Below are 23,886 nucleotides of genomic sequence, written 5' to 3' on the forward strand. Positions count from 1 at the left end.
AAAGGCTGGAGAGTAGCCTAGAGCCCTAAAGTAGTAGACCTGGCCTTTAGCCTCGCCACTCAGAAAGCCACTAGCATCCATTATTAGCTCCAGATTTAGCTTCAGCTCTCCTCTCTGCTCCCCTCAGGGGCTTGGAGACAGACCACAAAACGGGGAGGGTCTGTTGATTGGTTCAATCTCTCTCTCTGGTTCTTTCTCTCTCTCGTTCCCTCGTTCGTTCTCCTTCTCTCTCGTTCTTTCTCTCTCTCGTATGTTCTTTGGTTCTCTTTCTCTTACATTCTCTTCCTCTCTCTCGTATGTTCTTTGGTTCTCTTTCTCTCTCTTACATTCTCTTCCTCTCACGTTCTTTCTTTCCTTCTCTCCCTCTTTCGCTATCTTACATTTAACATTTAAGTCATTTAGCAGACGCTCTTATCCAGAGCGACTTACAAATTGGAAAGTTCATACATATTCATCCTGGTCCCCCCGTGGGAAATGAACCCACAACCCTGGCGTTGCAAGCGCCATGCTCTACCAACTGAGCCACACGGGACTACACGGGACTACTATCTTCTCGTTCTTTCTATCGTGCTCATGTTCTTTCCTTCTCTTTCTTTCATTATTTTTTCTGACAATTTTTCTATTATGTACTTTCCTTCTTTCTCTCGTTCTACCTCTCTCCACATCCTCTTTCTCGTTCTTTTTTCTCTCGTTCTCTCATGTTCTTTCTTTTTCTTTCTCTCTCTTGTTCTGCTTCGCACTCTACCTTTTTTTCCCTTCCCCCTCTCTCTATACATCCATCTCCCCCTTCTGACTCTCTCTGCATATTTGATCAAACCAAGGCCATTGGCAGTGATACTCTGAGGAAGGATGGCAAAGCAGAGGTCAAGAGAATTGAGAAATGTCAATGTGTGCAAATTCAGAAGTCATCTCTCTGCCCACCTCAAACCCTTCAGCCTATTTATGTTGCTATTGCAGAAGGAAGCTCTTTGATGGGTTTAATCTGTCCAATGAATGGCTGAATCTGTGGTTTATTCAGTGATATTGTAGTTTGAGGGAGATGGGGTGATGGGGAGGAATAGAAGGGGCAGGGGCAATCAGTGTTGATTTTCAAGGGTTTACTAAGAGAGATTGGAGGGTAGGATGGAAGAAAAGAGTGCGAGACAGAGAGCCGGAACAAAAGACAGGCTATAGGGGGAGGTGTTGAAAGTGTTAGAAAGTGTTAGTTGAAACAGGAAATTGGTCTCTTCCTCTGGTCTAGTTCGCATGACATCCTGTTGCCTGATATCACAGGAGACGAGTCGTCGTCTCTGGCCCGCTGTCCTATCCTGCTCTCTCCCGTCCTGCCCTATCCTGCTCTCTCCCGTCCTGCCCTATCCTGCTCTCTCCCGTCCTGCCCTATCCTGCTCTCTCCCGTCCTGCCCTATCCTGCTCTCTCCCGTCCTGCCCTATCCTGCTCTCTCCCGTCCTGCCCTATCCTGCTCTCTCTCGTCCTGCCCTATCCTGCTCTCTCTCGTCCTGCCCTATCCTGCTCTCTCCCGTCCTGCCCTATCCTGCTCTCTCCCGTCCTGTCCTATCCTGCTCTCTCTCATTCAACTAGATCAGTCTCTTCCATTATAGTCTCCTTTCCCCAGTGACCCCAACCATCTACCCTTTTAGGATTAGAGTTTTTGTACCAGAACACAGATTTATGCTCAGTGTTGTTGTATACGCCGCAGTAATACTGTCTGTGAAATGCTGGAAGTCTTGTTTATATATGTAGATATGTGGTGGGCTACAATTGTTTAGATTGGTTTCTCTTAGGGATGTTAACGGTTTACTGTTAATCGGTTAGACGCCAAAAATACATTGCTTATTGGTCTATAGGATCATTTGCATAATTGAGTGGAATTGATGCGTGTTGTTTTGTTAGTTTATCATGTAAATTCTTTATCACACGCGCACAGCATATGTTACAGAACCTAGTAGTCCGTGAGCTGAATAAGATCACCTGTCGGACAGTGCAGCTCTCAAACAGCTGGATGCTGCTGGAGTGAAAAGTGTTCTTATTCGAAGCCCAGTCATTGTGCAACAATTCTAAATGCAATCGCATGTTAAAAACAGGTTGGGCCGGCCGCTTCAAAAGCACAATGGGGAGTTTGTCTTGGGAAAGAGAGGCGTGAAAGAGGCCTCAGCCTAAAACCTGTCCTTTAGAAGTTTCTGGACTCCTCCCTACATGCTTCAGACAGAACTTTAAAGAGAACATTGGAGGAGAGTGTAACTAAGTATTCACTCGCGTGTGTTTGTCCAAAGAGATCCACTCTTTGCCTCTCCAGAGGAATTGGTGTTTCTTTTAACCCTGCTTCCCAGTATACCCTCCCAGTTTACCCACGCCCGGCAGACCATTCCAAGGAGCCCTCTCACCATCGTCTCCCATTTCTAGCACCCTAGAGTAGGCTTGGGCGGAATATCGTCTTCCGGGATATTTGAAAATAGCCACGGGATGTTTTTTTTAATACCGTTGGAACTATTTTGTTGATGTTTTTCAGTACATTTTCATGTTTGTAGCTACATTTTAAGTAAATACTTGCAGTCAACTTGTGCAATACGTTCAGAGATTGCGTTCTTCATTTCACCTGTCACATTAGTTTACATTATGAAGCTTACCGTAGTTCCCCAGAACAGTTGAGCCAGTCTCATTTGTTTGTAAATAGCACAACGGGAAGAAGCAGGAGCAGACGAGTCCATCTGTGTATTGACAGGGGTCGCGTTTTATATTGAAAGTCAAGTGTTTTTGGGGTTTTTTCCCAATAGTGATCAGGGAAGTACAACTATAGTTTTCCTTCACAGAAAATACATTAGTGCAACACATTTGGCTGGCAGCCACACAAGTAAATGAGCTTACAATTGAAAAAGTGGGGTCTATTTTTTTTTCCTTTCTCAAAAACGATGCATGGCCATCATATTTCTAATGTTTATCATAGAAATAATGTAGACCAATATACATTTCCTAATGTTTTGCTTAAAGTTAATCTTGCTTAAGTCAGAGCGCTGTCTGCTGATATGCCCGTTCGTGAATTCTCATCCGAGTGGAGAAGTGCAACTGAGGCACAAAATCAGTCCGATGCCGAGCAGAAATTACCAGAAGCATTTTAGATCTGTGTGTACAAAACGCAGCAAGATATTTCTTATGCTTTTTAAACTTTTTTTTCCTACGAGAAAAAAACGAAGAATTCTGCCTTAACTAGCAAGTTAAACTGAGGGGTCGCGTTATCTAAGCAAGTATCTGAATTATTAAGGGGACGTGGCATCATAATGTGTGAACTTTCTGCCATGTTTGAGAATTCAAAACCCTTTTGGATAAGTTATCTGTACAGCTGCCACTGCTATATTTTTGATTTCCTTACCCTCCTCCCCCGTCTTCTCCGAACAGAGCATACAGGCCCCCGAGTGGCGCAGCGGTCTAAGGCACTGCATTGCGGTGCTAGAGGTGTCACTACAGACCCTGGTTCGATCCCGGGCTGTATCACAACCTGGCTGTGATCGGGAGTCCCATAGGGCGGCGCACAATTGGCCCAGCGTCGTCCTGGTTAGGGTTTGGCCGGTGTAGGCCGTCATTGTAAATAAGAATTTGTTCTTAACTGACTTGCCTAGTTAAATAAAGGTTGCCCTAGCGAGTCCAGACTCCAGAGCTAGTTCTCTTCTTCCTTCAGATAAACACAATGTCTCTCGTTCACGTTCACTTGTAAATGTCCAAACTCACCAAAAATAACATTCGGTAGCTCTTATTTATATATATATATATATATATATATATATATACACTGCTCAAAAAAATAAAGGGAACACTTAAACAACACAATGTAACTCCAAGGCAATCACACTTCTGTGAAATCAAACTGTCCACTTAGGAAGCAACACTGATTGACAATAAATTTCACATGCTGTTGTGCAAATGGAATAGACAAAAGGTGGAAATTATAGGCAATTAGCAAGACACCCCCAATAAAGGAGTGATTCTGCAGGTGGTGACCACAGACCACTTCTCAGTTCCTATGCTTCCTGGCTGATGTTTTGGTCACGTTTGAATGCTGGCGGTGCTCTCACTCTAGTGGTAGCATGAGACGGAGTCTACAACCCACACAAGTGGCTCAGGTAGTGCAGCTCATCCAGGATGGCACATCAATGCGAGCTGTGGCAAGAAGGTTTGCTGTGTCTGTCAGCGTAGTGTCCAGAGCATGGAGGCGCTACCAGGAGACAGGCCAGTACATCAGGAGACGTGGAGGAGGCCGTAGGAGGGCAACAACCCAGCAGCAGGACCGCTACCTCTGCCTTTGTGCAAGGAGTAGCACTGCCAGAGCCCTGCAAAATGACCTCCAGCAGGCCACAAATGTGCATGTGTCAGCATATGGTCTCACAAGGGCTCTGAGGATCTCATCTCGGTACCTAATGGCAGTCAGGCTACCTCTGTCGAGCACATGGAGGGCTGTGCGGCCCCACAAAGAAATGCCACCCCACACCATGACTGACCCACCGCCAAACCGGTCATGCTGGAGGATGTTGCAGGCAGCAGAACGATCTCCACGGCGTCTCCAGACTCTGTCACGTCTGTCACATGTGCTCATGTGCTCAGTGTGAACCTGCTTTCATCTGTGAAGAGCACAGGGTGCAGTGGCGAATTTGCCAATCTTGGTGTTCTCTGGCAAATGCCAAATGTCCTGCACGGTGTTGGGCTGTAAGCACAACCCCCACCTGTGGATGTCGGGCCCTCATACCACCCTCATGGAGTCTGTTTCTGACCGTTTGAGCAGACACATGCACATTTGTGGCCTGCTGGAGGTCATTTTGCAGGGCTCTGGCAGTGCTACTCCTTGCACAAAGGCGGAGGTAGCGGTCCTGCTGCTGGGTTGTTGCCCTCCTACGGCCTCCTCCACGTCTCCTGATGTACTGGCCTGTCTCCTGGTAGCGCCTCCATGCTCTGGACACTACGCTGACAGACACAGCAAACCTTCTTGCCACAGCTCGCATTGATGTGCCATCCTGGATGAGCTGCACTACCTGAGCCACTTGTGTGGGTTGTAGACTCCGTCTCATGCTACCACTAGAGTGAAAGCACCGCCAGCATTCAAAAGTGACCAAAACATCAGCCAGGAAGCATAGGAACTGAGAAGTGGTCTGTGGTCACCACCTGCAGAATCACTCCTTTATTGGGGGTGTCTTGCTAATTGCCTATAATTTCCACCTTTTGTCTATTCCATTTGCACAACAGCATGTGAAATGTATTGTCAATCAGTGTTGCTTCCTAAGTGGACAGTTTGATTTCACAGAAGTGTGATTGACTTGGAGTTACATTGTGTTGTTTAAGTGTTCCCTTTATTTTTTTGAGCAGTGTATAATAAGAGCTACCGATATATATGCATAGTCACTTTAACCATATCTACATGTACATACTACCTCAATCAGCCTGACTAACCGGTGTCTGTATGTAGCCTCGCTACTTTTATAGCCTCGCTACTGTATATAGCCTGTCTTTTTACTGTTTTATTTCTTTACTTACCTCTTGTTCACCTAATACCTTTTTTGCGCTATTGGTTAGAGCCTGTAAGTAAGCATTTCACTGTAAGGTCTGTTGTATTCGGCGCACGTGACAAATACACTTTGATTTGATGTATAACTTTATGAGCTGGATTGCCTGTCTTTGCAATTTGTTTATTTTCATTTGCGCTCGTTAGCATATTTAGCTAGCAGCCTCCATGGAAATTCATTATTACTTGTGCCAATTTTGTTAACATTCTGGTAATAGATGGCCAATGGGCTTTTTTGTGTCTTTTGAGGCCCCATGTGTGCTAAACCGGTAATACCATAAATCCCGGGATGAGAGCAAGACTGTATGATGATATGAAAATCTGGATACCACCCTAGCCTAGAGACCCCTTCTCCTCTCCCCTCAAACACACAGGCTAGTGGTAGATTATTAGTAAAAATAGAGAACAATAAAGGACCAAGACTGCTGCCTTGCAGAATACCACACTTTACATGTTTTACATTAGAGAAGCTTCCATTAAAGAAGACCCTCTGTGTTCTATTGGATAGATGGCTCTCAACCCATGATATGATAGAGGATGTAAGGCCATAACACTTAAGTTTTTCCAATAACAGACTATGGTCAATAATATCAACGGCTAACATTACAGCTCACACAATCTGATCAATTTTTTTCAGCCAATCATCAGTCATTTGTGTCAGTGCAGTACACGTTGAGTGCCCTTCTCTATAAGCATGCTGAAAGTCAAGATAAATTGTTCACAGACGAGGTTTGGCTAATAGTCAATCAGTCACTGAGTGTCAGTTGGTGTGTGACGTGGGGCTGAGGCTACTGAGCAACACAAAGACTGGAGATTGACGTTCTGCAGAAGTTAACTTCAGTAATGGACAGCAACATTGAATGTGTGTTTTGTATGCCATTTACTATTACGTTATTTCTCACCCAAACTGAGCATCTGGTCCTGTCCCCTCTCCCGTCCAGGTTTCAGCTAAATTACTCTTCCACTGAGCCCCCATTCTATAGAGCTGATGCTGGCTGGCTAGGCTAGAATGACTCTGCCAACTCACTAAAATAGTCCCGTTCTGCTGTGATGCACACACTCTCTCATTCCATTATATCTGCCAGTGTGAGGTGGGGTGTTGTAAAATAAATTGACCATCTTACGAGGTACTAGTCAGCTTAACATTAGTTCACCCCCAAATAAATGTTTTTTTGCCATAGCTCTCCAAGAATGTCTGAGCCTACTGTCAGTCTTTACAATTTATGTGGGATTGAGGCATGCAGATTTCTACTAATGAATGAATTACAGAACACGATTATAAAACCACTTTTAATTAGCCTAATGTCTGACGTTCAGAATTTAGACAGGTTTTAGGGGTAAATGAAGGAGCCATCTTATGTTGTAGCTTGGGGATGTGGACATTTACCTTACACTCTATCGCTCGCTGTCCTAAACTGCCCTTGACCAAACCCCACCCCCACACACACACACCCAGTCCTCTGGCTGTGATTAGCCCTGGTTTGTGATTTAGCGTTTGGCTCCTAGACTCTCACTGCAGATGCGTCCTTCAGAGGGCCTGAAACGGCTCATAAACGCCACAGAGAGAGAGAGGCAGTGCCAGCACATCAGTTTCTCAGATTTGAGCAATAGGGAGAGGAAGGCCACTGGAGAGACATTAGGGGTCTGTTCACTTCTGCTGATCGGCTACTTCAAAAGCCCATTTGTCTCTCGCCTGCCTCATAAAATGGAGGATGTTCTGATTTTGAACTCTGATTTCTCTCTGCCTTTTTCCTCTTTCTTTCAATGGCCTGCTATATAAGCTACAAACCCGTACAGCTTCACTGTCCCGTGTGAATCGCAAAGAAGTATTCTTGCTGTCTTATGTTATTCCCAGTACTATGGCCTGTGCAATTTAAGTGTTTTGTTGCTGTACATTTGACAGTTTTTCCTCCCTTCGTATCTCTCTCACTCCCTCAGCCCCATGAGTTTGACGAGTGCAGGCTGGACGTCAGTGTTAACGACAGCGTGTGGTACCTGAGGGCCACAGACCCAGAACACAGACACCAATGGATCAACTCCATCGAACTACACAGGGTAAGACTTATAATAATACACACACACTGGAGTGTTCAATGTGTCTTTGTTTTACCTTGGCTGCATGTTTCTTATCGCCACATCTAATGTCTACCTATGAGTGCCAGGTAATAAGATATCATGTAGGTCATGGTTGCACACAGTCCGATCAGGGATGTGGTACATATACTGAACAAAAATATAACCGCAACAATATTTCAAAGATTTTACTGAGTTACAGTTCATATGAGGAAATCGGTCAATTGAAATAAATTCTTTAGGCCCTAATCTATGGATTTCACATGACTGGGAATACAGATATGCATCTGTTGGTCACAGAAACCTTAAAAATACATTTTGCTAAAGTAGGGGGGGTGGTCAGTATCTGGTGTGACCACCATTTGCCTCATGCAGCGCGACATAGCGTTGATCAGGCTGTTGATTGTGGCCTGTGGAATGTTGTCCCACTCCTCTTCAATGGCTGTGCGAAGTAGCTGGATATTTGCGGAAACTGGAACACGCTGTCGTACACGTCAATCCAGAGCATCCCAAACATTATTAATGGGTGACATGTCTGGTGGTGAGTATGCAGGCTATGGCAGAACTGGGAGATTTTCAGCTTCCAGGAATTGTGTACAGATCCTTGTGTCATGGGCCTGCAGACCTGCCAACATGTGTAACAGTATAACTTTAAACCGTCCCCGCGCCCCGACACGGGCGCGAACCAGGGACCCTCTGCACACATCAACAACTGACACCCACGAAGCGTCGTTACCCATCGCTCCACAAAAGCCACGGCTCTTGCAGAGCAAGGGGCAACACTACTTGTAGGTTTCAGAGCAAGTGACGTAACTGATTGAAACGCTAGTAGCGCGTACCCGCTAACTAGCTAGCCATTTCACATCCGTTACACTCACCCCCCTTTCAACCTCCTCCTTTTCCGCAGCAACCAGTGATCCGGGTCAACAGCATCAATGTAACAGTATAACTTTAAACCGTCCCCTCGCCCCGACACGGGCGCGAACCAGGGACCCTCTGCACACATCAACAAGGTCGCCCACGAAGCATCGTTACCCATCGCTCCACAAAGGCCACGGCTCTTGCAGAGCAAGGGGCAACACTACTTGTAGGTTTCAGAGCAAGTGACGTAACTGATTGAAACGCTAGTAGCGCGTACCCGCTAACTAGCTAGCCATTTCACATCCGTTACACATGCACGCATTTTGCGTACCAACTACGCAATTCTCTGTACATTTACGCAGGTATGAGATCCGAGTTAAAAGTACGCAGAAATGAATAAGGCCTGATTAGTTTTTTTTAAAATTTTTTTTTACATTTTAATAAAAAATAAATCCACTGAGTAAATCTGACATCCGATTCTCGAGCTGCAACACGCAGATGTACGGAGTTTGTGCCAACCGACATGGAGATTAGTACATAATTATTCAACGTAGCTACCCCGTGTCTGCCCTTCCTCCTGTTTGTTGTGTTGCTGAGTTTGCCGACTGTCAGCTGTACCTAAACACATGGACAAATCCCTTTTCGACTCCGTGTGGTAAGGTATACACTAATTGTTTCAAGCTAACGTTAGCGAACATAAGATGGCCATTCGGTGGGCTCTAAAGTGCCAGCAGTTCACTCACATTTGCTAGTGAAAGAAATGAAATGCAAATAGGAAAATGAACTGTTCGCATCTGTGCGAGTGTGATGCATTTAATTCTGCATCCCATTAGTTGTATTTTCCACGTAACATTACGAAGATCACCCAACCTGATAGACTAACTAATTATGATCCACGTCACAAAAAAGCATTATAAAAGTATTGTAATGAAACAGGCAGGGAGCAGGTCTCGAACCCTCGACCTTCTAGCCCATGCAAAAGCATGCTCGTGCGGCAGAGTCGATATCCGCGCTTATAAACCCAGAGTCGTTACAGTATAATCTAAACATCTTGGCATTAAATGGAGTCTGGAGTTTAGAAGACTGCGCGATGAAGAGTGAATGAGTGTCCTGTATTAGCTATAGGGGCAATGCTTCTAAAATGCCTTTGCACCAGATTTGAGATATTTTTCCAATTTCGAAAATCTGAAATTATGTTTGCGCTGCAAAGAAATCCAATAGGTACCTTTTACATCGGCTGAAACAGCGGACTCTTCTAGCGAACAGCGTTCAGATTCCCTTTGCAGTAGCCTACTTAAGCTTTGTGTAGCCAGTTTGCGGTCTGTGTCGACGCGATCATTTGTTTGTATGTTTTCAAAATGATTTGCTTTTAGTGTTGATTAGGAACCGTGTCTAAAAAGCCAATACTTGTGAGCTGGCCCTGTTTGAGAGGTGACAAGCATTCTTCTACTATAGAGACGAAACTTGGGGGCATGTGCTAAGAAAAACGTTATAGATAATTATCTCCATTCTACACTGTACATGTAATGGAATAAATATACAATCTGTGCTAATTCCACAAAACATTTATTTCTTTTATATGTCCTGTACTTAGCAGTATGGATCTTTTATTTCTGTTTTGTAAATACCTTTTCAGAGGACTGAACTGAACCAGGTGTGATCCATAATGTTTGTCTAAGCACATGAATCTCCAATTTGCCGCACACGTCTGGTACTCTAAAAAGCTGGACAGGGTTGGCAGGTCTGGGGCTGTGCATTATCGTGCTAAAACATGAGGAGATGGCAGCAGATGAATGGCACGACAACGGGCCTCAGGATCTCGTCACGGTATTTCTGTGCATTCAAATTGCCATCGATAAAATGCAATTGTGTTCGTTGTCTGTAGCTTATGCCTGCCTACACCATAGTGCCCATGGTGGCAGTGGGGTTATGTTCACAACGTTGACATTAGCAGACCGCTCACCCACACCCACACGTCTCCATATACGTAGTCTGCGGATGTGAGGCCGGTTGGAAGTACTGCCAAATTCTCTAAAACGACGTTGGAGGCGGCTTATGGTAGAGAAATTAACATTCAATTATCTGGCAACCGCTCTGGTGGACATTCCTGCATTCAGCATGCCATTTGCATGCCCCTTCAAAACATGAGACATTTGGCAATGTTTTGTGGCAAAACAGGAAACATTTTTGTGGCCTTTTATTGACCCCAGCACAAGGTGCACCTGTGTAATGATCATGCTATTTAATCTGCTCCTTGATATGCCACACCTGTCAGGTGGATGGATTATCTTGGCAACGTAGAAATGCTCACTAACAGGGATGTAAACCAATTTGTGCACATTTTAGAGCAATTAGATGCGTTTTGTGCGTATGGAGAACTTTTTATTTCAGCTCATGAAACATGAGACCAACACTTTTTTACATGTTGCGTTTATATTTTGGTTCAGGGTAGATGGTTTAGTTTCATTCATTTCGTATCAACATAGCACTCACTCCCTGTTACAGTTGTGTGTGTGTTTTACCTGTGTGTGTTTCTATCAGAGTCTAAGAGAGGGGAGGATAGACAGTGGAGTCATCCAGAGGACATCACTAGTCCCTCCAGCAGCAGTGTGTTTAATGGCAAGTCTACCTATACTAAACCAGATACTGTGTGTTCTACTACCATTTAGCACAGTGCCCTTAATCTAGTGTGTGTGTGTGCGCGCTTTATCCAAACTTGTCATTTTCTGTTCTCACCGTTGAAAGCAGGTCAGATAATGAGTGGCACCTATTGTTTACACTCCGGTGTTAAAGGATAAAGTTCCCAGGGAGGGGTTCTCACTGACACACACGCAGTAATAGGTTGTACAGGGCGCTGCATCACTGATCCAGTTTATAATTGTTTCCACAGACACTCTGATCCTTCTGGAATTAGGTCCTGTTACTCATCAGGGAGGAGGAGGAGGGGGGAGAGAGCGAGGGGAGGAGGAAGAGAGGGAGGGCGAAAGAGGGAGTTGTGGATGGATTAGCGTAGAGTGTAGGATAGAGAGGAGGGGTGGGGGAGAGAGGCAAGATGTGGAGGAGGAGGAGTGTAGGAGTGGGAGGACAATAATAGACAGAATGGATTCCTCACTCTGACAGTCTGAGGCTATCTTCTAGGGAGGGATTTGCTTACGCAATGGTAATGGGTTGTGAAGGCTTTGGTGGGATTTACGGTATTACTGGCATAGCACACAAGGGGGTGCTAAAAATGCAATAAAAGCCCATTGTGCCTCGATTACCAGAATGCTAACAAAATGAGCACAAACTAATAGTGAAATCACATCCACTGTTAGCTAAATGCTAACAAGTGAAAACAAACAAACTAATTCCAAAGACAGGCAAATTCAGCTCAAAGTTATACAAGCTTAGCTAGTAGCTACCAAATGTCATTTTTGGCAAGTGTGGACATTTACAAGCGGAAGTGAACGAGAGAAATTGTGCAAGTGAACAAAGTTGTGATGCATGCTTTTCTGAAGGACGAGCAGCATGTGTACATGAAGCAGAGGGGAGAAGAACGGAGGAGGGGAAAAAACGCTAGTAGGAAGCACAGGGAAAAATGGCAACTCTACAGACAACTCATCCAGAGCTCTTTGGCAAAAAGCCATTCTAAGATATCTGATAGCAAACGTTTTACTAGTGACTTGCATACAAGCGTAACTTCATCACCTCATGTGCGCCGCTCAACAGAGACTCGCCGATAGATAGAACACTACGGACTCACCAGCTCCCGCAGTCTCCCGTTGTGCTATTTACAAACAAACACGTGACTGGCTCGACTGTTCTGGGGAACTACAGCAACCTTCATAATGTGACCAGTGAAATGAAGAAAGCAATATGTTTTTATCTCCTAACGTATTGCGCAAGTTGACTGCAGGTGTAAACTTTTTAAAAATTGCTACATATATTCACATTTTATTGAAAAACATCAAATAGTATGGACGGTTTTGAAAAACCATCCCGTGGCTTTTTCTAAATACCCCGATATACGGTATACCGCCCAAGCCTAGTTGTGAGGTTGCAGATAGTGTGAAGGAAAGGGTGTTTGTGAGAGCCCAGAACACAGCAGAACAAATAGTAGACCTTGTCCTATGAGCATGTAATGAACATATTTAAATAGTGAACATTGTGTTTGAATGTGGTGTCAGACACTAACGCTTCAGAACATAATGCTGAATTTGTCTTTGAAGGCAGAGTAGCCACACCACCCTTAAAGGGATACTTGAGGATTTTGACAATGAGTCCAGTATAAAGGAAGTTGGAGGTAGTTTCGCCAGCCAAAGCCCGCACAATGACTGGAAGTCTATGGGTATCTGCTAGCGCGCTAACGCTAGTTAGCAGTTGCACTAGTGCTGGCTAGCGACTTCCTTCCAGCTGCACGCAAAGACATACAAATGGTATCCGCCGAGTTCGTCTGACTCTGGGGAAGAAGAAAAAAGGGCATCATTCTCAAAATCCCGAATTATCCCTTTAAGGCATCCCCATGCTTCCCATCCGAAACAGGTTGCGTGTATATTATGCCATTTTGTGACGTTTTGGTCTTCAAGGGTTTTTTTCAGCTGTTCGCGCACACATTTTGTGTTGAGGCATGCCGAAGTCGGTAGCCGAAGTCTATGCCCCTTCGTCGGTGGTTGGTCAACCGTAGGGATTCTTCAATTAAGTGTTTGTCATTCAATTAGAGACCAATGTTTTCATGCACCTTTTTCCCCTTGAGAAATACTACACCAAACATCTTCATGTAAAATTGCGCAAAAATTTATGACAGATTTCTTGGGTTATCTTAGATGAATTCAGACTATTTTGAGGAAGTGTATACTGGCTACAACATCTCAAGATGGAAAAATGAAACTTTTGTAGCTTTTTTTCTTGTTTTTCAAGCGAAGGTCTTAAGCGAGTATGCGAGCACACTCGTTGGGTTCGCCTAGGATGGGCGCCAGCTGAACCGAAGCATGCGGAAGGCTTTCTCATCTCCCTCCCTCCTTTCCTCGCTCTCTCCTTTCCTCCTGACACATGTTAGTCATTCCTGGCAGTGGGTTTTGGGAAACCCCTCCGTGTCTCACACACCCCCTTTCTCTTGTTCCTCCTAGCCGCAGGGTGACCCTCTGACTCAGCCAGAGCAGGAAGGAATGAGTCACACACACACACACACACACACACACACACACACACACACACACACACACACACACACTACACCTTCTCCCCACAGTGAGTCACCAGTCAGAAACTCTCGGCCTGTGAGGAGGCCCTTCTGTCACCCTCTCTCGCAATCTCTGTTTCCCTCTGATCACTCTTGAGACTCACAGCAAAGTGTCAACTCTCACTAGAGAAAAATAATCTGGTGAGGGCTAAAATGTGAAAAAAAAAAAAAAATGATATAGTAAATAATATTATGTATTGCTCTTTGCTACATGAGTAAACATGGTCTGTGTGTGATTGTATGGAAAGTTCCACGTCTGTCCTGTAAAATATTCTTATCTGTTAGTTAGTACACCTAGAGACAGCTAGTTTCAAATAATCAATCCACATCTCTCTCTCACACACACTCACACACACTCACACACACACTCACACACTCTCTCACTTACAGTCTCTCACTCTCTCTCTCACTTACAGTCTCTCACTCTCTCTCTCACTCTCTCACACACTCTCACACACACACACTCACACAGTCTCTCTCTCTCTCTCTCTCTCTCTCTCTCTCTCTCTCTCACTCTCTCACACCGACACACACACCGACACAGATGTTTAAGTACTTTAGCTATGTGTGTGTAAGTTATATTCAGACTCGGGGCATTGCATATTTACTCTTTCTCCCTCCCCTCTTCTCCCTCTCTCTCTCTCCGTCTCTCCCTTCCCCATCTTTCTTGGTTCATGAGTGGCGCAGCGGTCTAGAGGCATCACTATAGACCCGGGTTCGATCCCGGGCTGTATCACAACCGGGAGTCCAATAGGGCGGCGCACAATTGGCCCAGCATCGTCCGGGTTAGGGGAGGGTTTGGCCGGGGTAGGCGGTCATTGTAAAATAAGAACTGACTTGTCTAGTTAAATTTAAAAAAAAAATGAAAATACAATTTCTGTTGAATGTGTTTGTATAGACTGATTACAAACACACCGCTTCTTTGATCCTGTGGGCGATTGTCTTTATCAACCAACCAGATAAGAAACTGCATTATATTCAATAGCAGCTCTTTGATTTGGCAGATAGCGGCTGTATTGAACGGTCATTGTTGAAATGGGTACAGCTGAGAGGGCGACAGTAGTATTGAAAGCCCTGGTGGAGGCAGGAAAATGGTTACTCCTGGTCATTGACCGATAGTAAGCTCTGGGTGGGTGATGCAGGGCCAGGCAGTAGCCATGGGAACAGTCTGCCACCTGGTGGTGAGGAATGGAAGCACATGCCGTCTTCATCTTCGTTGGAAATACTTAACTAGGCTACACGCTCGGTTCCACTTGAACCCTTAACCCTGTGTTATGGCCCCACACAGTGTCTGTACTCTTTTCTGAGTGCTAATTCACACAGGGTGAATCACTATGTCCTCTCCAGACAGATCTTCCCTCTTTTCCCACCTCGCTCGCTCTCTCTATTTTAAGTATCGAGGTTAGGTAAGAAGTCAGAGCTGCAGAGACCAGAGAACTTCTATCCTCTGTTAGAGGATGTCACCCAATACTCCATTCTGTGACAGTGTTCCATGGTTGCCGTGGTCACTGTTGCCACGGTCCCACTGTGTTGCTGTGTCAGGGTCATAGAGAGAACTCTGTGTTGTTAGGGTGATGTTGTTGCACACACTCCTGAAACACAGGGGTGGTTGTGTAATGGTGAGAGAGGATGTGATTCTCATTTAACTTAAGACGTTGTTTTTCAGTAAAATATAGCGACGTTATAACACATCCTCTCATACAAGATGTATTAGCTAAACCTTGTTTACCACACCCGTAGAACCGTGGACATATGAAAAGACATGTGAATAACATGTACACAGAGGAAAGAGTCATGGGAAAATGTGTCTGCTACCATATCACAGAGGAAGTTACATTTGATTGATTCATGACTTGTCATAAACACAGGTAGTGATTGGGAGGGAAGGATAGAGGGAGGGATGGGACACACGGAGAAAAGAAATGGGGACGGAGAGTGTTTAACGTTCACCTCATACTCTGTCCCGGTGTGACAAGTAGCAGTGAAGGTGCTTGGGGATCAGGAAGTTTACTGTCGGGAGTGTTTGACTGAATATACCGTGGGTCTGTCTGACTGTGTGACGGTGAGTTTAGATGTGTTACATGTGGCGGTAGATATAGTGGCGTGATACGCTGATTTGTATGTCACCTCCCCTTGCTGCTGCTGACGAAACGCTTAGGACACTTCATGTTTGGCTAATGTGTTAAGTTGATAACGATGTGGATATATACTTATCTGTTAACGTCACTCTCTTCCCTCCCTGTGTCTAGGCAGAGTCTGGGTATGGGTCAGAACCCAGTCTGAGGAGACATGGTTCCATGCTGTCTCTCACGTCTGCTACCAGCGGCTACTCTGCCACATCCACATCCTCCTTCAAGGTGAGACTTGACCTAACACATACACACACACACAAACACACACCCACAGAGTGTTTGCTGACCGTGCCGCTCCTCTGTTTGGGTCCGAAAGGGTCACAGCCTGAGAGAGAAGCTGGCGGAAATGGAGACGTTCAGAGACATCCTGTGCAGACAGGTGGACACGCTGCAGAAGTACTTTGACGGATGCTCCGACGCTGTCTCCAAGGACGAGCTGCAGAGAGACAAAGGTAAGACGATGAATTAATCTGTCAATCAGATGCTTATGTCAGACAATAAATTCTTAAGTGCTGGACAGCCACAGGTCTACGATCCTTTGTCTAACCGTGGAGGAAGATACTTCCACATGCACTCTGTGACAGCAAAACCAATACGTTCCTTCCTACTTATTGCTTAACTTGCAAATGAACAGAAAACACCGCAACAGCTACCTCAAAAAACAATGCAAAGCGCCACAAGAATGCCTCTAAACATTATTTGGTGTTCCCAGCAGAAATGCTAAGCATGTGTGTGGATCGTGAAAATATTCAGCGCTTTGGGGAAACATTTGCAGAATCTTCAACGGAATGTGTCCGTCAGCCCCCTCATTGAGATGCAGTCATTTCACCCTCCCTCTCATTCTCTTCCTCCTCTCTCTCTCCCCTTCTCTCAACCTCTTCCCCCCTCTCTCTGTCTGCAGCCAGAACATTTGCTCATGGTGGAGTTTGCGCTTTGTCACCGTGCCGAACGACGGCTCTGGATGACCACGAACAATCAAACCGTTCCTTTGTTACCCATCAAATCCCTTCCTCGTTCCCTCCTCTCATGCCCCCTCCCTCAGTCCGTCCATCCCTTACTCCTGAATAAGAGGCCAGGCCATTGTTGTTGTTCTGAGGACAGTAGAGTTCTGTTAGCGTGCCGTGCTGGGTGGCTGCATAGGCGACTCTTGGCACTACTCGGGCTCTATTGATGACTCTTTGCAGGGGCTTTGTAGGGACTGGTGTACTACTGTTTGACGATTGCTGATCTCTCTCTCTTTCCCGCTCTCGTTCCCTCTTTTTCTCACTCCCTCCTTCTCTCTAGTTGTTGAGGATGATGAGGATGATTTCCCCAACACTCGGTCAGACGGAGAGTTCATCCACAACAACAACGGCAGCAAGGAGAAGCGTGAGTACAGCAGAATCACTTCTATAGAAAGGTTACATAGCTTGCAGGTTCAACCTTTTTTGAGGCTATTTGTGCTTTTGAAAACTATTGTTGAAAATGAAAAACCATTTGTAGTCCATGTATGTAGTAAACATGAAAAACGATTAGTGTCCTGAAATAAATGTTTCAAAACACCTAGCTATGTTAAAACAAGTCTTTTTACACGCACATTCTTCTCTGTCCAGTGTTCCGATCTCTGAGCCCTAAGGGCATCAATGGAATAGACTTTAAGGGCGAGGCGATCACGTTCAAGGCCACCACAGCTGGGATTTTGTCCACCCTGTCCCACTGCATCGACCTGATGGTGAAGAGGGAGGACAGCTGGCAGAAGAGACTGGACAAGGAGACGGAGAAGAGGAGGAGGATAGAGGAGGGCTACCATTCCGCCCTCTCTGAGCTCAAGAAGAAGTCTCACTTTGGAGGGCCTGATTACGAGGTGAGACGACTGGGTCGGTTCTATGATGGTTTTGAGCCAGGTGGGGAGAAGACACCTGTCATTCCCGTTCTCAGTAGGTAATGAGCGCTGTGTTGCTCTTCCCTTTTCTTATCCTTCTTTTCCTCCTCCCTCTCCTCTTCCTCCAGGAGGGGCCTAACAGCCTGATCAATGAGGATGAGTTTTTCGATGCCGTTGAAGCAGCTCTTGACAGACAAGACAAGATGGAGGAACAGGTACAGGAGCCAGGGCAAAACCCCTCCGCCTCTATTGATAGAGATGAAATCCAATTCTATGATGATGATGATCAATCTTCGTATTACATTGAGTGTTTCATCCTGGCCGTGTGTGTCTCTAGTCTCACACCGAGAAGTCGAGGATACAGAGGTCCAGTCCAGTTCCCCCGGGAGATGTCTACTCCACCATAGGATCACACAGATTCGCTGACAAGGTAATTCGCCTCATTTAGTCCATGAACACGTCACTTTAACAGTCACCATCACGCTATGCTCTCTCACTCTTCCTTTCCCCCATCTTTTTCTCCTTCCTTATCTCACTCTTCCCATTACCTCGCTCTCTTTTTATGTTTGGTCGTGTTCTCTTGTTTTCCTTCCTCATCCCTCTCTTCTCATCCTCCCTGTAGCCCCCATAGTCACTGCCCCCTCCACTGCGCTTCGTGGCGGAGCAATAGCGCCCCCTCCACTACTGGCTGACTTACTGCCCCCCCCCCCCAATCAGTGACACCAATCAGGCCCTCGAGTACTGGAATTGCCCACCCCTGCATTATATTATTGGTTGCCACCCTGAGTCACTACACTATATTTAGCTAGCATGCTTCTGTCTTTGTCTGCTCGTACAGAGATTGACTGGCCTTTGCAGTTTGCATGTCATAGCTGTTACCTCACCACAGTACAATTGGTGGTTTGTCTTTCCTTTAACACGTTTGTGTTTGTCGGTGAGCTGTTATTTCCATCTGACATTTAACCCCATCTGTCCATCATGTTCCTCTTCCTGGTTGTTTTTAATAGGTGGAGGAGATGGTGCAGAATCACATGACCTACTCGCTGCAGGATATGGGCGGGGATGCCAACTGGCAGCTGGTGGTGGAGGAGGGGGAGATGAAGGTAGGGGGAGGGAGGAAAGAAGAGAGAGAGAGAGGAGTGATTTTGATTTATGCATGTGCCTTATGTGAAAGAAAGAACCTTTGTGTTGCCAGCACTTCAACTAAGCCATTCTGTCTTCAATCCCATAGTTGAAGTAAAGTAGTGACCACGGTACCCCTCTCTGTTTTGTGTAGGTGTACAGGAGGGAGGTAGAGGAGAATGGTATTGTCCTGGACCCCCTGAAGGCCACCCATTCTGTGAAGGGAGTCACGGGACATGAGTTGTGTCACTACTTCTGGGACACGAACGTACGCAACGACTGGGAGAGTAAGTCTCATCTGAACAATGTAATATAGTGGAGCAGTATTTTAAATTCTGTCATTTCTTGCTATGTTCCTTATTTTTAGTGGACATGTTCTAATCTGTTTCTCTGTTCGTCTCTCATTCATTCAGCCACCATTGAGAACTTCAACGTTGTGGAGATGTTATCGGACAACGCTGTAATTGTCTATCAGACACACAAGGTAAGAGGGAACATGTAAAACACACACAATCTATGGGCTCTGAGAAAAGATTGGGTTTTTAAAGGAAGGAGACAAAGCCAAAACCTGAAGACTTGTGATGTAAAACATACATGTGAACTGTATTGCAGAGGGTGTGGCCAGCATCCCAGAGAGACGTGCTGTACTTGTCTGCTATGAGGAAGATCCTGGCTAACAACGAGAACGACCCAGACACCTGGCTGGTCTGCAACTTCTCTGTGGACCACGACAACGCCCAGGTCATTTGACCCATCCTACCACTTATGAGCTCAAAGATTTTTGGATGTTGTATTGATTAGTTAAACTCTTATTCAGGTCTGTCTTTGGCCAGGTCTCTCTGGCAATAAATATTTTTGTCTCAATGAGACAACCCAAATAATGATAAAAAAAATGATGGTTAATTAAAATATTCAACTTGGTAAGAATCTCCTATGCTTGTAATTGATCTTCCTCCATGTCATTGTCGCCCTGCAGCCCACCACCAGGTGTGTTCGTGCCAAAATCAACATTGCCATGATATGCCAGACCCTGGTTAGCCCACCAGAGGGCGACAGAGAGATCAGCAGAGACAACCTTACCTGTAAAATCACCTACGTCGCCAATGGTGAGCTCACCTCTTTAACCGCTCAAATAGGCACTAGAGATGGCCATGCTGGAACGGACAAAATAAGCAGTATTACAATAGCCATGTAGTACATTGCCAGTAACTATGTATTCTTAAATTAGGATTTGAGTGACTTCCTTTTTGGAATACTAAGGTTAGGGTCCGGGTTAATGTTATAGGGTTAGTGAATGTTAGGCAAGCCAACAAGCGCCGAGGCAAGCTAGCTACTACTAGCTATTCCTGCCTCCCCGCGGTGGCGTTGCTTGGGGTAGCTCTCTTGTTTAGTATATGTAGCGTTAAGTCTCTTGGTTATTCTAAATGGGCCGTGTTGCGGTCAGAGGCTAGCCAGCTTAGACCAAAGAGCCTCCTGGCTAACGTCCGCTAGCATGCACAACCTCCGGTGAATGAAGCTTATTAGCGTTCCCCCAGCGCTATGGCAACCCCATTCCTATTTTAAGGTCCTGGAGTTGGGAGGATTAGAGAGAGCAGGCTTTTGCGCGTAGCCCCCCGAGCAGCTGCACCGCTACACAAAAACATAGCTGTGATGACAGTGCCCCCCCCACTTTTTATTACAGCAAACGGGGCACTGAGTCAGCCGGGCTTCATGCAGGCTACACAGTCTCACGGAAGCACAACGTGTTTTGGAAGTTTGTCCATGTTAATTACCCTCTGGCACCCCGCATTCCATGGTGTTCACAGGGTTCATCAATCTCCCCAGCGTGGAAGTAATACATTGGGCAATTTGCTCTGTGTCCACAAGGAGGCATCCTACTCCATGGGTGGCTCATCACTGGGATTTATTGTGGATTCCTGCCTGTAGCTCACCAGTCCGTATGAGGTGTCCAGGGGATGCAGGTTATGGGCCCTGTAGGCAATTGGTGGTTGGTAGCGGAGTTGAGGGAACGAGCAGGGTTGGACACGACGATGCTATTGTCCCACACGGTTTAGGTGGGTCATATGAACCCTGAAATGAGCAGTCTTTCTCCAGTTTAGCGCTTTTCATTCCTGGGAATTAGATTTGATTATGAATCACCCCTATATGTTACCATTCCAAGCTAGGTCGCCAGTACCTATGACTGGTCAGTAGGGTAACCTCTGTTTTTTTCACTGGGTCTATTTTTTATTTTTACCGGAACGCATCTTACTAGTTTAGGCGGTAATCGGGGTACGTCACTGATCGCCGGAGCCCTTGTACCCAGAGTGGGCCGAGCTTTAGGCAAACCTTGGTACATAAACTTCTTTTCAACCCCAAGTTCCATAGCGGTCACGTGACAAAGGTGTTCTCTCTCGCATGTGAGTTTGATGAAAAGTGTTCCTTATCCATGTTCAGACACTTTTCGCAAGAGTGGTGGAAATGGAAGAATAAGCAATCTCTCCTAGTCCACAAGGTGGTGTCACACCCTTTCCGATGGCACTTCACGGGAGGCTCGCTGTCTGCTCCGGCCAATGGCACGCATGCGCAGTGTCGCCCTGGATCATCTGAACAGTGACGTCAGGGTACAGGCTACAATTTGTTGTGGATCCCCCACGCTTCTGCAGCGTCACCACGTCGGCTGTTCCTGAGGCCTCGGCACCCGTTTTGTGGTAGGAAATGTCCTCCCGTCTCCAGAAGCAAGCAAACCAAATGGTTTCTCGAAGATCCAGGACGGCTGGTACAGACGGTATTTCCTGGTTCCGATAAGGGAAGGGACTTTGCGTCCCATTCTAGACCTACGTGCCCTCAGCAAGCACCTCAGTCTACAAACTCAGAAAGCTCACGAGCCGCCAGCTATTACAGCTGATTGGTTGGTGGTGGCAGAGTCGAGGGGGCATACGGTGTTATACGCATCTGTATTCAGTCTCTAGGCTTCATAAGAAACCAGAAAAAGAGCTGTCTGACTCCATCTCAGCACATCCTGTTTCTGGGTCTCGAGCTAGACTCACTTGTGGCTCCCCGTAACCCAGGCAGCCTTGGTTCGCTGAGATCATTCACCTTTTAGGTGAAGATCGTTGTGCCAGGAGCAAAAGCAGGTTTGGCAAGCGAGGCCGGAGATTTGGTTCCTACAGGCCTGGCCCCTGAGTGCCAATCTGATAGCTAGAGGTTTACCCCCGAATGTTATTGCTACCATTCAGTCTGCAAGGGCGGCCTCCACGAGAGGGCTGTATATGTACAAGTGACAAGCGTTTTGAGCTCTGGTGCCAAGATAAAGGACTTCCATTTCAGTGCTCTGTGAGGTTCATCCTTATGTTCCTACAGGAGCTTTTCGAGCAGGGACGGGCATTCTCCACGTTAAGTGTACATGGCTGCTATCTCAGTCCTGGTAGTGCGGTTCCTGAAAGGTGTACGTCGTCTCAACCCGATCTCTAAACCTACATGGGACTTGGCGCTGGTTTTGGAGGCACTGTGTGCGGTCCCTTTTGAGCCTCTGGAGACGGTGGATCTGACGATCCTCTCCTGCAAAACCTCTCTGCTCATGGCTTTGGCCTCGACTAAACGTTTTGGAGACCTCCGCATTGTCAGGTACTCAAGTTCGCCCGGGGCGACTCTAAGGGGATGTTGCGTCCAAATGGGGAGGTTTGGCAAGTCATGGATATGTCCTACAGGTCCTTAGCTTTTGAGCTATAACTTTTTCACCTCCACCGTTTGCTTCTCAAGAACAACAGAGGTTACATGGCCTGTGTCCGTTGTGAGCTTTATGCACGTAGATTGAACGGACCCAGGATATCTGGTTATGTGACCTGTTTTACTAATCCAACTCGCAGCATGGCGCTCCCTAAGCAGCGTCTCTCCCACTGGATTGTGGAGGCTATCTCTCTAGTATATAGCAGCAAGGGTTACCTAGCGGTGTACGCACCCACTCCACCAAGGGTGACTATAGGAGATATTTGTACTGCGGCAAGTAGTTAACCACAGAAAACCATGTGATTAACTCGATTCTTTATCGTTTGACAGCCCTAATTAAATATGAAGGTGTTGTGAATTAAACTGTTCTCTGTGATATCCTGTGTAACGTGCATTTCCTCTTCCTGTCTGTCACAGTGAACCCGGGAGGCTGGGCTCCTGCCTCAGTTCTGAGGGCTGTGGCCAAGAGGGAGTACCCCAAGTTCCTCAAACGCTTCACCGGCTATGTCCAGGAGAAGACAACCGGGAAACCTATCCTCTTCTGAGTCCCACAGGACTCACAGCACCCCTGTCCACCCAACAGACTGTTCTGAACATTGTGTACCATTTCAACCCAACTCTAGCTAGCCATCATGCTAAGTGCTAGGGTACAGCTAGGCCTTTTCAGACTAGCTTCCATGCGAGCTCTCTTGCTAGGTCTTCAGCTAGCTTCAATATAAGGCCTCATGCTATCTTCAATGCTCGTTTCCCATTCTATACCTCAAGCTAGTTCTTTATACTAGCTCGCTCCTTATGCTAGTTTCCTATGCCAGGTTTATGCTACGTCCTTTGCTAATTCTCATGCTAGTTCTTATGCTAGCTCCCATGCTAGTTTCATTAGCTAATGCAGAAAGACCTATAAGAAAATGTCAATTGTGTTCCCTTTTCTGGCAGAGATATATTAATATAATATATAAATGTACGTATGTGTTATAAGAAATTTATAAGAAAGCAGTTTAAGACTGGAAGACAAAACATTACTCTATTTTAGTCCTGCTTTTGTAGTCCTTTTTTAAGAGATGGAGTTTGTTCTGTTGATTTAGCTTTTTATAATAATCAGTGGTGTTACAGATTATTCTCACGCTGCTAATTTTCTTAGTGCAACAAAATCGGATCGCCTTTTTTCCAGAATGATCGTCTTGTTTGTAAGAAACAAAAAATGACAAAATTCCAGAGGGCTGTCATTGAACTATGACCCCTATGACATAAGACTTTTTTGTTCTGTCTCTCTGGTGAAAACACTACTTTGCTGGTGCTGATGGAGGGACGAGGCTAAAAGTTATTTTATTTTAAAATGTTTAAAATGTATTAAATCTTCACATTTCTTTA

The 23,886-nt window shown here is 45.8% G+C and overlaps 1 protein-coding gene across 2 annotated transcripts in view; it reads left to right on the top strand.

Annotated features, from left to right (window-relative positions):
* Nucleotides 1-23,886, top strand: part of LOC120020961 (ceramide transfer protein-like) — a 34,799-nt gene extending 10,913 nt beyond the window's left edge. Inside the window, exons 3-16 of one of the 2 annotated variants that reach the window (XM_038964627.1) lie at nucleotides 7,482-7,598; nucleotides 11,019-11,096; nucleotides 15,945-16,052; nucleotides 16,144-16,279; nucleotides 17,112-17,195; nucleotides 17,420-17,670; nucleotides 17,817-17,903; nucleotides 18,026-18,118; nucleotides 18,696-18,791; nucleotides 18,965-19,097; nucleotides 19,224-19,294; nucleotides 19,423-19,551; nucleotides 19,787-19,916; nucleotides 22,936-23,886. In XM_038964627.1, the coding sequence (XP_038820555.1) occupies nucleotides 7,482-7,598; nucleotides 11,019-11,096; nucleotides 15,945-16,052; nucleotides 16,144-16,279; nucleotides 17,112-17,195; nucleotides 17,420-17,670; nucleotides 17,817-17,903; nucleotides 18,026-18,118; nucleotides 18,696-18,791; nucleotides 18,965-19,097; nucleotides 19,224-19,294; nucleotides 19,423-19,551; nucleotides 19,787-19,916; nucleotides 22,936-23,063 (1,641 nt within the window). In that variant the 3' untranslated portion in view covers nucleotides 23,064-23,886. The remainder of the gene's footprint in view (nucleotides 1-7,481; nucleotides 7,599-11,018; nucleotides 11,097-15,944; nucleotides 16,053-16,143; nucleotides 16,280-17,111; nucleotides 17,196-17,419; nucleotides 17,671-17,816; nucleotides 17,904-18,025; nucleotides 18,119-18,695; nucleotides 18,792-18,964; nucleotides 19,098-19,223; nucleotides 19,295-19,422; nucleotides 19,552-19,786; nucleotides 19,917-22,935) is intronic. The other variant, XM_038964628.1, reaches the window with a different exon arrangement.

This window comes from Salvelinus namaycush, chromosome 26 (genome assembly GCF_016432855.1).
Source record: "Salvelinus namaycush isolate Seneca chromosome 26, SaNama_1.0, whole genome shotgun sequence".
NCBI lineage: Eukaryota > Metazoa > Chordata > Actinopteri > Salmoniformes > Salmonidae > Salvelinus > Salvelinus namaycush.